This window comes from Lagopus muta, chromosome 17, assembly GCF_023343835.1.
Source record: "Lagopus muta isolate bLagMut1 chromosome 17, bLagMut1 primary, whole genome shotgun sequence".
NCBI classification, from domain to species: Eukaryota; Metazoa; Chordata; class Aves; order Galliformes; family Phasianidae; genus Lagopus; species Lagopus muta.
The window spans coordinates 6,592,517-6,605,757 of record NC_064449.1 but is presented as its reverse complement, the minus strand read 5'-3'; the positions used below and the strand labels follow the sequence as shown (position 1 = coordinate 6,605,757).

General features: G+C 55.0%; 2 protein-coding genes across 11 annotated transcripts in view; one reads left to right on the top strand and one right to left on the bottom strand.

The window, feature by feature from the left end:
- CUX2 (cut like homeobox 2) overlaps positions 1-8,768 on the top strand; it is a 53,356-nt gene extending 44,588 nt beyond the window's left edge. For 7 of the 9 annotated variants that reach the window (XM_048964584.1, XM_048964583.1, XM_048964578.1 and 4 more), the window contains 8 exons: positions 165-812; positions 1,416-1,517; positions 2,505-3,280; positions 3,710-3,869; positions 4,504-4,791; positions 5,040-5,228; positions 5,310-5,583; positions 6,184-8,768. In XM_048964584.1, coding sequence (XP_048820541.1) covers positions 165-812; positions 1,416-1,517; positions 2,505-3,280; positions 3,710-3,869; positions 4,504-4,791; positions 5,040-5,228; positions 5,310-5,583; positions 6,184-6,850 — 3,104 coding nt within the window. In that variant the 3' untranslated portion in view covers positions 6,851-8,768. The remainder of the gene's footprint in view (positions 1-164; positions 813-1,415; positions 1,518-2,504; positions 3,281-3,709; positions 3,870-4,503; positions 4,792-5,039; positions 5,229-5,309; positions 5,584-6,183) is intronic. The other 2 variants (XM_048964580.1, XM_048964579.1) reach the window with 1 other exon arrangement.
- A 414-nt stretch (positions 8,769-9,182) lies between these two features.
- Positions 9,183-12,416, bottom strand: PHETA1 (PH domain containing endocytic trafficking adaptor 1). 2 transcript variants are annotated; one of them, XM_048964596.1, is made up of 3 exons: positions 12,290-12,416; positions 11,824-12,000; positions 9,183-11,467 (listed from the first exon to the last, which is right to left on the bottom strand). In XM_048964596.1, exon 3 carries the CDS (start codon positions 11,400-11,402, stop codon positions 10,686-10,688), a length of 717 nt encoding a protein of 238 aa, XP_048820553.1. In that variant the 5' UTR covers positions 11,403-11,467; positions 11,824-12,000; positions 12,290-12,416; the 3' UTR covers positions 9,183-10,685. The 2 variants fall into 2 exon arrangements, with proteins under 2 accessions (XP_048820553.1, XP_048820554.1); XM_048964597.1 differs by having other exon boundaries at positions 11,824-11,876.
- Between the last annotated feature and the right edge of the window lie 825 nt (positions 12,417-13,241).

Here is a 13,241-nt window from a genome sequence, read left to right as displayed (position 1 = left end):
ATGACCACCATGGTCAAAGTTATGATGTTCACCATAACTCACTCAGAAAGGTGCTCAGAAAGAGCCTGCCTATGGGATGGGGGATTTCCAGCTAGGGAAACTGATGCAGGAGCATCTAGCCAGCAGGACTATAGTGCATGTCTGTCTCTCTCATTCATCTCTAGAGGAGGATCCCTGTGAAGACGAGTCGGGGAAGGACCCACTGGGCATGGAGCAGGCATTCCCGTCCCCCCAGCAGCTCCCGCACCCGCCGGCTGATGAGCCAACCTCTCCCGCTCCTCTCCCAGCTGTACCTGGCCCTGGCCTGGCTTCCGAAGGCCCCCGGACGTTCCCACTGTCCCCCTTCCCAGGAGGAGAGCGGCTCCCAGGGGACGCACTACTCCCCAAGGGCCCTCCACTACAGGGGTCCCCTTACAAGAGTGAGGGTGCTGGAGGGGGACTGTCCTTCCCCACTGCTTTTTTCGGAGCCAAAAGCAGCTCTGTGCCCCCCAGCACTGTTCCACCCACCACCAGCCCTCCTGAAGAGCCTGCTGAGGGCAGCGGGGGCAGCTCAGCTGACGAGGAGCAACTGGATACAGCTGACATCGCCTTCCAGGTGAAGGAACAACTGCTGAAGCACAACATTGGGCAGAGGGTCTTTGGGCACTATGTGCTGGGGCTGTCACAGGGCTCTGTCAGTGAGATCCTGGCCCGGCCCAAGCCCTGGCGCAAGCTGACAGTGAAGGGCAAGGAGCCGTTCATCAAGATGAAGCAGTTTCTCTCTGATGAGCAGAATGTACTGGCCCTGAGGACTATCCAGGTGCGCCAGAGAGGTGAGTGGTGGGGTGGCCCCAATGCCAGGTGCTGCCCTGAACTGCCCCTGTGCCACCACTGCACTCACATCTGAGCCCCGTGGTGATGGATGGGGACACTGTGGAGTCACCCATGGCATTCAAGGGTTGTCCCTAGTGGCCCCAGGTACTGCTGTCCATGGGGCACAAATGCCACAACCCATAACTGTAAGTGTGCCCCTGGATGAGTTTCACTCATTTAGTCTTCCATTGGGCTGTTCTGTGGAATACAAATCAACATTTTGGAATATATTGTTAAAATAATCAAGTTCTAGTGCTTCAGAACTGTGGTACAGTGTTGTCACCATCATGAAATAACTCCTGGCTCTGGAAACAGTGGCTCCTAAGCAATGTTCTGATTTGCCATGGTGGCATCTGATCCCATGTGTCCTCAGCCAGGTGATGCTGCGTTGAAGGCAAGAGCTGTCAGTAGGGGCTGGCAACTAATGGATAGTGGTGTTTTCCTTAAATCCAGCATCCCTAAAAATAACTAAACATGAGCAACAGTAAATGCTTCCTGACATACAAGTGGAGCTTGTAGAACCAGCGCTGGTGACAAATCTGTTGTCATGCTTCTTTGATCAGGTAGCATCACGCCGAGGATCAGAACGCCAGAAACCGGCTCCGACGATGCCATCAAAAACATCTTGGAGCAGGCAAAGAAGGAGATTGAGTCACAGAAGGGAGGTGCGTTCTGTCTATAGGTGTTTGGAGACTGCAGGCCACATATCCTTGGGCCATGCCATCCAGAAACAAGGCTGAGACCTCAGGGTGCTTGTGAGGAGTTGGCAGTGCTTCCTACCTTCCCCCATCCATACGCATGGCACTAGCCAAAATGGGTCTTTTTTGGCCATTTCTCTCATCGCCATCCATAGAGATTTGGGATATGGTGGAAAGAACTGCTGGTAAATATTGCTGGAAACAAAACACTCATGCACAATTGCACATCGCCCTGTACCTGAGCTTTCAGAAACTTTGGACTTAACTTTTCCATCCTGCCTTTCCCAGAACAGATAATTAAATGAGAGCACACGATCCACATGGTGTGAGGAATCATTAAAGCAGTTCTGCTCACAGTCAATGACAAGAAATGAAATACATTAAAATGGGTAGTCTGCTGAGAAGGCAGAATCCTGGAGGATTGCATTAGACAGGAATGGTGGAAAAACAGAGAAAACAAACATGTTTATTGCCATCGTTGGTAATGGGCTTTATTTTGCAGTTGTCAAAATGCAATCACACTTAGGTGCAGGAATGTCATGGCTGCTTTCCAGCCTCTTTGGCCAGCTGCCCCCAGTTTTGTTGTTCTGAATGGTGCCAGTGCGGTATCAGACATCCCTTTGGCCAGTTTGGGTCAGCTGTGCTGGCTCTGTTACCTCCCACCTCCTTGTGTACCCCCAGCTCCTCACTGCAGGGCAGCTTGAGGAGCTGAAAAGTCCTTGACTAAGTGTAAGCTCTGAACAGCTACAGCCAAAACATATGTGTGTTATCAGTGTTACTGTCACCCTAATCCCAAAATACACCGCCATACTATCCACTAGAAAGAAAATTAACTCCATCCCAGCCAAAAGCAGGCAGGAACAAAACTGAAAATGTCAAAACCTTCCCTCGCTCCTAGCCAGCACCTCTATGAGTTCTGCACCCAGCGGTTCCCCTCATTGCCCCTCTTTGCAGGTGAGCCCAAAAACCCATCAACATCTCAAGCAGTGACCAACGGGGCGGGTGGCAGCAGCTCAGAGGACGCCATCAAGAGCATCCTGGAGCAGGCGCGGCGGGAGATGCAGGCGCAGCAGCAGGCACTGCTGGAGATGGAGGCAGGGAGCAGCGGGCGGCCTGGGGGCACACCACCCACTGAGCGTTCCACTTTGGCCACCGTTAGCCAGAACATCGTCCCAGCCTACGTCAAGCAGGAGGAGGGCAGCGGGGCCAGCCCTGGCCCCCCTCAGACGCCCCTTGCTGTCCTCTCACCTGCTGCCTTTGTGCAGAGCATCATCCGCAAGGTGAAGTCGGAGATTGGTGATGCTGGCTCTTATTTCGACCAGCACTGGGCGTCAGAGCGCAGCCTGCTCAGCCGACCCTACACCTCTGTTTCGCCTTCGCTCTCCTCCTCTTCCTCGAGCTACTCCGGCATGGCCAATGGACGAGGCTGGCCAAGGGGTGAGCCTGCTGAGAGTGGCGCCAATGAGGATGAGCTGCCGGCAGCTGAGGATGAGCCACACCGATTAGCAGAGATGAAGGTGGAGGGTGCTGGCATGGAGCCGGCAGCTGGTGGCCGGCTGTCCTACTACCCTGCCTATGTACCGCGCACCCTGAAGCCCACCGTGCCTCCGCTGACACCAGAGCAGTATGAAATGTACATGTACAGGGAGGTGGACACATTGGAGCTGACCCGGCAGGTCAAGGAGAAGTTGGCCAAGAATGGCATCTGCCAGAGGATCTTTGGAGAGAAGGTACCGGCTTGGGGAATGGAGTCTGGTGTCCCCTCGGTGGGGTGGGAATTGTCCATCTCAGCACCCAGGGCTGGTTGATGTCCTCTAGCACCTCCTGCCAGGGTCCTCACTGTGCCACAGTGTCAGAGTCCTCAATGTCCAACCCAACCCAACAGTCTCCTGATGGCCACCACCAATTGGTTGGTGGCACTGCCCACAGGGAATGTGCTGTCCCCACAACCCATAACCAGTGGGTAGCCCTGAGGGCGATCCCAGCACCTGCACCAAGCACTGGGACCAAGGGATTTGGGCATACCATGGGGTGTGAGTGCAAGCCCTGTCCCCTCCACCCATCCTGCTCCTTGCCCCAGCGCGGCCGGGCTCGCTTCCTGTTCAGCAGGGACGATGGCCAGGCAGCAGCCCAGTACATAATGCCTGCACCATACCCAGGTACTGGGCCTGTCCCAGGGCAGTGTGAGTGACATGCTGTCGCGGCCCAAGCCGTGGAGTAAGCTGACGCAGAAGGGACGGGAGCCCTTCATCCGCATGCAGCTCTGGCTGACGGACCAGCTGGGGCAAGGCATCAGCCAGCAGCCGACCCCATCCCAGGGTAAGTGCTGCCGCCGCCGCATCCCTTGCTCCATAAACATCCCAATACCATTCCCATCCATCTCCCGCATCCTAAGACAGGAGGATTTGGTCATGTCCTCATCCCATACAGCATCACTTCAGCACCAGCAGTTGCTCCAGGCTACTTGACATCACCCATTCTTCCTTCAGTCCAAAGCCGCCCATCCAATACATCCAGTTCATTTCAACCCCCCTTAATTAGTATGTTAGACAAGATAGGGCTGTTGCACAGCTCCTTCTAATGTTATTTTCTCAGAAATGGGTTTTGAAAGTCATCTAGTTAAAAAAAGAAAAGGAAAAACACAACAAAAATCCTTGGCTTTGTGCCTGGAATAGAAAAGCAGTTGGGTTTTTATGTTAATATTGTGTTTTCTCTCTTTAATTATTCTGCTGTTGCCTCCTGCTCAGCCACAGATGCCGGAGAGGCTCTGCTGACTTTCCTCCTTTCAGGAATAATAAATAATAATAAATAACAGATGAATAATAAAAATAACCTTCACATTCCTGCTGCCATCCCTTCCCTCAACCCATTCCATCCTTACGGCCCATTGTTGGGTTTGGACAGTGCCCTCCCACCAGTGCCATTGACCCGTCCTCTCCCTGGTGCCACACAGCTAGCCCTGCCGAACCACAGCCATCCCCCTCGCCACCCCCCAGCCCCACGGAGCATGAGAAGGGATCGCAAGAGCCCCTTACCCTCGCCCTGGAGAGCAGCAAGGAAAACCAGCAGCCTGAGAGCAGAGTGGTGGCAGGCAAAGCACACCCCAACAGCCAAGGCCCTGTGGGCATCCAGGAGATTGTTGCCATGTCCCCCGAGCTGGACACCTACTCCATCACCAAGAAGGTCAAGGAGGTGTTGACGGACAACAATTTAGGTGCGAGCGCCATTTTGGGAGATGCTGGTGAGGCGAGTGGGTTCCCGGCTGACTGGCTTTTGGCAGGGTGTTGGGTGATGATGTGATGGGGTGGTGGAAAGATGGGTTGACATGGTGATGAGCTAAAAGGGTGGTGGGGTGATAGGGTGATGGGGTTGTGGGTTGACAAGCAGATGGCTGACATGGTGACAGGGTGGCAGGGTGATTGGGACGTGGCTGGCTGGACAGTGATGCGGCTCATCCCTCTCTAACCACCTCTGCTTCTCCTCTGCCAGGCCAGCGGCTGTTCGGGGAGAGCATCCTGGGCCTGACGCAGGGCTCGGTGTCCGATCTCCTCTCCAGGCCCAAGCCATGGCACAAGCTGAGCCTGAAGGGGAGGGAGCCCTTTGTCCGCATGCAACTTTGGCTCAATGACCCTCACAACGTCGAAAAACTGCGTGACATGAAGAAGCTGGAGAAGAAAGGTGAGCATGGGGGTTGGGCGGCAGTGGATGAGTGGGGCGGAGGGGGCTGAGCGGCGCGCAGCTCCGTCTCCTCTCCTGCAGCCTACCTGAAGCGCCGGTATGGGCTGATGAGTGCCGGCTCAGACAGCGAGTCCCCTGGCGCCCGCTCCGAGTGTGCCAGTCCCGGCCTGCAGCCCCAGGACCTCAGCCTTCTGCAGATCAAGAAGCCACGGGTGGTGCTGGCTCCTGAAGAGAAGGAAGCCTTGAAGAAAGCCTACCAGCTGGAACCCTATCCCTCCCAGCAGACTATCGAGCTGCTCTCCTTCCAGCTCAACCTCAAGACCAACACCGTCATCAACTGGTTCCACAACTACAGGTATGGATGCTGCTGAAACAGCACAAAACAACCTTGAAATATGTCTTCAAATAGTGATATCTAAAAAAACAAAAAAGAGGTAGGGGAAAATATGTACAAAAATGGTTGAGTTTGGAAGACTGCAAGCTAGAAAGAGCCCAAAGGATGAGGGGTAATGGTCTTAAGTTGCACCAGGAGGAGTTCAGGTTAGATAGTCAGGAAAAGTTTCTTCTACAAAAGAGTGGTCACATGCTGGAATGGTCTGCGCAGAGAGGTGGTTGAGTCACTGTCCCTAGAGGTGTTCAAGAAACATTTAGATGTGGTATTAAGGGACATGATTTAGTGGGGAAATATTGGTGGTAGGTGGGCAGTTGGACTGGATGATCTTGGAGGTCTTTTCCAGCAATGATGACTGTGATTTCTGTGATTCAAGGTGGGGGTAGGTTGGGTGTGGACATGATGATCTTAGGGGTCTTTACCAACATTAATTATTCTATGATTCCATCATTCTGTGAATGATAAGTTGGTGTTTTTATGTTTGAAGCATTCAATACAATTCCTGCCTGTTGATGTTTTTCCAGACTGGTATGATCACTCACACCCTGTGTTTGTGCCTCACAGGTCACGGATGCGCCGGGAGATGCTGGTGGAAGGCACGCAAGACAACGACACGGACCCAGAGCAGAGTGGTGGGGCAGCCGGCCCAAGGCCTAGGGCCCCACACAGCCCTGACTCAGATAATGAGGACCGAAAACCCCTTTTCAGTGGGGGCGAGCACCCTTGCACTGGCGAGGTGAAGGTGAAAGAGGAGCAGGGGGAGGTGGGCAGCTGGAGCCGCCGGCGGGACTCGCGCAGCCCAGCCGGGACAGCAGAAAGCACTGGGCCCCCACAGGAGGAGCGAGGAGGAGCCCCCCGTGCTGCTGCCCCCAGCACCGGCAGCCTCCCACGGCGGGGAGGCCGAGCCAGGGCCTCCGGAGGTCCTCCACCACCACCACCACCACTCCATCCCGACCCTGGCAGCTCGCAGTCATCGGCCAACTCATCCCACTGTAGCCTGGAGGTTTCCCCCAGCTCGCCTTCCGCTGCCTCCTCGCCTGGCCTCGCTGGTTCAGCCTCACCAGGGCCATCCTCTGCCGGGCCGGTGTCACCGGCACTGCCGCCAGCCCCGTGTCCCCGGCTCAGCACCAGCGTCCAGCGACGTCACGAGAAGATGGCCAACCTCAACAACATCATCCACCGCCTGGAGCGGGCTGCCAACCGCGAGGAGGTCCTCGAGTGGGAGTTCTGAGCTGCCTTGCAGACACACACATCTCTATATTTTGTTAAACTCAGTGCGCACCGAGAGGTGGACCCTGCAAAGGCGTCCACGAAGCTCCCCCAGCTTTGTTTTCAATGTGAAAAACTGGGAACGATTTTAAAAAAGAAAAAGAAAAATATTTATAGACCTCTTTTAGATATTTTAATAAAAGGATACTTTGGAATTTATTAACAGCTTAAGCTGCTTTGATATTAAAGATAGCTATAAAATCAAGATGATGTAGCAGTCGTGTCATTAAATGTACACTGAAGTCTTGTAGTTTGCCACTGGATGAGATTAAAAACAAACAAACAAAAAAACCCACAGAAAAGACTTACTGAGCAAAGCCATCAAGAAGCACTATGAGACTGACCAAATTTAATAAACTTTTGCATAGCATTTTTCCACATCTGTCTGTAAGACACTGCATCGCTTCTGCCCCATCCAGAGACTGTGTTATAGTCCATGAAGACTCTAAATCAGAAACCTTGACGCCATCGAGTATGTATTTAGTTCTGGTGGTATGTTTTTGAAACCTTTGTAACACAGAATGTCACGTGCAGTTGTATATGTTGTAGAAATGTCTGCAATAGCCTTCTGGAACAAGACGTAGCATGGTGCAAATGCGGTCCCTCGCGCTCCCTTGAGTCAGCAGCTGGTGCTGGCCCTCAACAATGACAGCACTGGAAAAGAGGGAAAAAGGCAGAACAGACCCAAGTGAAGCAAGCTGTCTCTGATTGTGGTGGTGATGGGAAGAGGTACCTGGGTTTGACACCTGGGGCAGCTCCAGCTGGCTGGGGATGGCATTTGGGGTCCCCATGCTCTACTGTCATATGAAAAATGAAATCACTGGTGCCTAGGGACTCCAAAAAGCCAGAACGTGCCCTGCTCGGGGTTCTACCTGCACCATGTGCAGCTTTGGGGGCTGAAGCACTTTTTTGGTTTGGAGGCTTTGGAATGTGGGCAGGGGGAGCATCCCCTCGCCATGGCCATGCCCTCTTTCTGCAGCCGTGAACCATTGTCATGGCCATGTCCCCTTGCCATGACCACATCCTATTGTCATGGCTGTGTCCCCAAGCAGTGGCTACTACAGCATGTCTCAATGAGCTGGGACATGGAGTGTCAAGCCATGCTCCTGCCCTACACTGTGCTTGGGGCTAAGTTGGGCAAAGCACAGTGGTGCCTTGCTACTGACCTAGTGCAAAGCCACAGCAGTGGTGTGGTGGCATTCCAACACCCAAATCAGGTCCCTGGAGTGTTCCTATCTCAGTGCCCCAACTAACAAAATGCCTTTAGAAGAGGAGGGTGGATTGTGTCCTGTAATGTTTCCTGTCCATTCCGTTTCTCAATGCATTTTGCAAGCGCCAAGAATGCGGCATGCCACACTCTGGCCACCCTCTCCACCATCTGTCACCTGATGAGAGGCACTGCGGGGCCGTGGGGGAGAGCTCGATGCCAGCTCTGAGGCTATGCATTGACTTGTTTTCCACTGTAGACATTTTTATCAGAATAGAAGGTATTTTTGTACTCTGGTGGTAGTCAGGGAGCAATTTCAAAAGCAAACCTATTGGGCTCTCCAAAAGCAAGCTCGGCTCTGCACTAGCACGAGCTCCCTGAGGTCGCCCTGCTGCCACCACGCCACCGAAGGCCAAGGCGTACCCATTGCCGACTGTTCTCCGTAGTGTGCTTGTGTTAGCTTTAGTGGAACGGGATTTGATGAAGCACTTAGGGTAGTCTTTGGAACATGGAAATCCTGTTGTACTAAAAGCTAGTGGGACATACTGATCACATTTTGTTATAGGCTCATGTACTGTACTTCAAAAGTTTCTATGAGATCGATGAACTTTGTTAACAATTTTGGAAGGAACAAGTTCTGTAAAGAGCCACTAAATACAGAAGTTGGATAAGACTCCTGGCGTCGCGGTGTGTTTCTTCGCAGGAACTGAGACTTGCGGCAGTGGCTCACACTGAGTTTCACCCTTGCATTGGGTTTTGGGGCTCTTGCAGCCATCAGTGTCACTCCATCGGGAAAAAGGGGGGGGGTGTTTATGGGGTCGGTCCAGCTCAGGGTGCAGTCTTGCCCCAAGAGCAGCATGCTTCCCTGGTGCTTGGTTTCAGGTTGTGTCCACTTTGGCTTCCATTGGGAGCCTCCTGACCTTACCTCAGCATCACCCGGTGATTTTGTAGCTACCACCACGAGGCAGGGAGGTTGGCGTGTGATGAATTAATAAATCCATATATTGCGTATCTGTTTTAGCTTGTTTGTCGACTAACAAGTTGGGAAGGATTTATTTTTAATGAATATCTGAACACCTTGAAAAGCTCGGCCAGCTGCCATGGAAACTACAAAGGCTTCATTCTCCATCTGGATGCAGAGAGACGTCACCTCGGCTGCCCTCTGTGAGCCAGAATGCCATGCAGGATGGCAGTGCCACCTATGTGACAGCAGGGTCCCCTTCCCTGTGTGAGGCTACCACCAGCCCCAGCGAGGGGATGGCTATATTGTCCTGCCTCAGTGACTCACAGTCTTGGTAGAGGACTGGGGACCACAGGGTGCTGCCCATGAGTCAGGTTTTAGTTAATGCCAGAGCTAATGAAATATTTGGTTGTTGGGGCTCAGATTATTGGGGAAAAGATAAATTCCACAGCTTGTTGGCAGACAATCTGACTTCCATCTGATAACACTTCTGCTCTTAGCAGCGCTACAGTCATTTGTGTACGCGCGCATAGCAGGGAGGACAGCTCATTGCTTTATCCCTGTCCTCACCAGAGCAGCTTCCAAGGCACAACCACACAGATCTGAGGCCTTCTGGACTCTGCTGTGTGATTTCTGTCACTCCAAAACAGTCACTATGCTGCCCCTACATGGGACCAACACAATGTCCTGATGCCCCCTGAGTAAAACACACCATCCCATTCCACCCCCAATTCCACCCCCATCCCATCCCCAACCTCATCCCTCAAGGGTGCTCCAGGACCTACTTTCCCAAATGAGCCAAATGTGCAAATGAGAAGGAGGCCAGGAGGAAATTCCTGAAGCAATATTTATTGCAGAAAAAGAACTTGAGCCAGTTCTGAGAAGTCAAATGAAGATGCGTCCGCTTGGCCCAACACAGGGTTCCTCTTGCTCCAAGATTTGGGAAACAAATCCAGGAGGGGAGGGATTCAACAGCTTTAGTGAAGGAAGAGCTGGTGGGTTGGCTGACTACAGCAGTCACTGCACCAGCTGGGGTGTCACAAAGTCCTTGGGCCAGCAGAACGGATACGAACCAGAGAAATGTCTGCATGAGACCCCAGGGCTCCAATAGCAGCCACGCTCTGCTTGTGCATGTGAATCACTCTGCTCCCTCCACTGCTGACACGCATGTTCCTTCTCATTGCTGTGACACTTCCCCTTTGTGAGCCAGCTCAGGGGTGACACCAGCTCCAAAAATATCTGTCCTGGAGCCCTGGAGGATGTGGTTGGGTGGAGGCAACTCCACCACATGGTGAATTGGAGGACCAGGATCCTGCTGGGTGGCAGCAGCACACAAACGTGAGGCCACGGTGGCTGTTGTGCTTGGCACTGTGCTGCTAGGATAGTGCCCATGCATTTGTTCTACAAACCACATCCTGCTGGAGCAGACGAATGCCATGGGGCTCAACTGGCCTTGAGCAGGTGAAGGCAGTTCCAGCCCTCTGGCAGTGCAACACCCATCCAAACTCTCCCCGGCATCCTTGCATCTGGAGGTCCCAGCGCACCCAGCTCAGTGCTTGATCCCCAGGAGCTGTGAGTCCTGTAGAGGGGACTGAGGTTGTACCAAGGACTCTTTGCCCAGAGGGCCTCTCAGGGCCGATGCTGGCACTGCCGGTGCTGCCAGTCCTGCCGCAGTTGGGCCACCTGCTTTCCATAATGCTCATGCAACCGGCAGAATAGTGAGGTCTCAGCTGCTCCAGTGTCACCGCTGGATGCTCGCCGGCGTGGAGGCAGCGGAGGTGGCTGTGGGTCGGTGTCATCATCACAACCATCGTGCAGCTGGTCCATGCCAGGCGCATTATTCCACACTGCACAGCCATTCTCCTTTGGAGGAACCGTGGGCAGAGCGGGCAGGGAGTGCTCCATCTCCAAAGGCCGTGCCTTGCAGCAGGCCGGGCCGTGCCGGCAGCCCCACCGCATCTCCTCCAGCTGCTTCTCCAGCTCCCGCACCACCAGCCGCATGTAGTCAAAGCTGGCCCGCGACAGCGCCTTCACCCACACCTCCATGGCCGCCTGGCTGTCAGCTGCCAGCACGTAGGTGCGTGATTTGGTGCCGCTGAAGCGGATGGCGAAGGCAAATTCCTCGGCTGAGTCGCAGAGCTCCACGGTGCAGCCCTCCAGCACGATGACGCCCACCGGCTCACGGCTCTCACGCTCCTCGAAGTAGAAGAGCATGTTGCCCTTGAGCACGAACCAGCGGCGGTGGTACGCCGTGTGCCGCTCGCCACGCTTGAAGAGGAATCCAGCATTGTCAGCCGGGGAGTCGCAGGTGGCATAGAACACCAAACTGCGCTCGTTCAGCTTCATGGCTGCAGGCAGAGGGTGCGGGCAGTGTGTGCGCAGCGCTGCAGCCACCCGCCGGCTCCTTGTTCCTGGTGGCACCCAGGAAATGGAGACTGAGAACAAACACCGCAGGCAGGCTCACCCTGGCACAATGCAGTGCTGCAGGTTGGGTGCTCCCAGGGTGGGCTCCGCACCTCAGGCGGTGTTTCCCCATAGAGAAGCCCCACTTGGGGCTGTTGCCCCCCCCCCTCCCCCTCTCTTCCTCCCTCCCCCCCTTCGCTGTCCCACATCACACAGCACAGGTGGCCTTGCAGCCGCTCTCCACCCCGCAGCCCGGCCCACGTGCAGGTCTGGCCCATGGGACCCTCACGGGACAGCGTCACACAGGGCCAGACCACCCCTCCCCACACACCGGTGCCCTCACCATCCCGTTCCTTCCACCCACCTGTGCTGCAGGGCACGGCGCTGCTCTATCTCTGGGCTCCGGCTGTGGGTGACCTTGGGGGACACGGAAGCGCTGGATGCAGGGACGGCTGCCGGCACAGGGCTGGCACCCAGCTGGCACCCCTCTGCCCCCACTCCCTCTGTCCCAAAATGACGAATTTCAGCGCGTCACCGCTGCCTGCGCAGCACAAGACGGACACGTGCGAGGATGACCATTATTTTCCTACTTAGACACATCCCAGGATGAAAGGAGCCAGGAGAGGGCTCCCAGCTCGGGGGCACCAATCGGGATCCCAAAGCCAGCCTTCTGGGAGAGGGACATCCGCGCGCGGTGAGAGCGCCCCAGCCCTTAGCGGGACCGCCCCGACCGAGCCCCACCGCCGTTCCCCAGCACCGCGCGGTCCCGCCCCGCTCCAGTCCCATTCCGGTCCCTTTCGGGGCCACCCCCGCTCCCATCCCCCGGGCACCTTTTGTCCTCGGCTTTCCGCACCCCGGCTCGGCTCGGGCCGCCCCTCGGGCGGGGCGCTGCCACCCGGCTCCTCCCCGCAAGCTGCCGCCACCGCCCCTCGCAGAGCCGGGCCCAACCTGGGGGTCCCAGCTGGATGGATGGATGAGTAAAGAGAGACCTAGATAGGCTGAGCAGCGGGCCCAGGTGAACCCCATCAAGTTGAACAAATTCAAGCGCGGGGGCTGCACCTGGGTCGTGGCAACCCTTGCAATCAGTACAAACTAGGGGATGAAAGGATTGAGCATAGCTGTGCCCAAACGAACTTGTGGGTACAGGTGGGTGGCAGCTGGGTGAGGTGAGCCAGCAGCGTGCCCTCACAGCCCTGAAGCCAACGATTTGGTTGGGCTGCAACCAAAGCAGTGTGGGCAGCAGGGTGGGGGAGGTGCTCTTGTCCCTCTGCTCTGGCACAGGGTGCCCAGAGAGCTGGTGGTGCTCCATTCCTGCACATGGCCACGGTCAGGGGATGGGGCTGTGAGCACTGATGGAGCTGTGGGTGTCCCTGTGCACTGCGGGCAGTGGGAACAGACGGCCTTTAGGGGTTCTTTCCAACTCAAACAGTTCTATGACTCTATGATTCTTGTGGATGACGGGATGGGTGAGACAGCAAGAGCTCAGCATTCACCACAGCTGCACAACACTGCATTTTTCACTTGCTCTCCATTTCCTCCAGGTTCTTTGTTCCCCTGCTCAGCGATGTGCACATTTTGTAGAAGCACTGTTGGATTTTGCTTTGCAGAGAGCCAAGAAATCACACTGCAGGCAACCACTGCTGCAGGGGCAAAGGTTTTCAGTTCACCGAAGAGTTCCTCTGTCACCTGTGGACTTTCTCTTTTGGTCTACAAAAAGGGATTGCAGCAGCACTAAAACCACCCAGGTTTTATCTTCCTCCTTTCACAGGGGGCTCTGCCCAC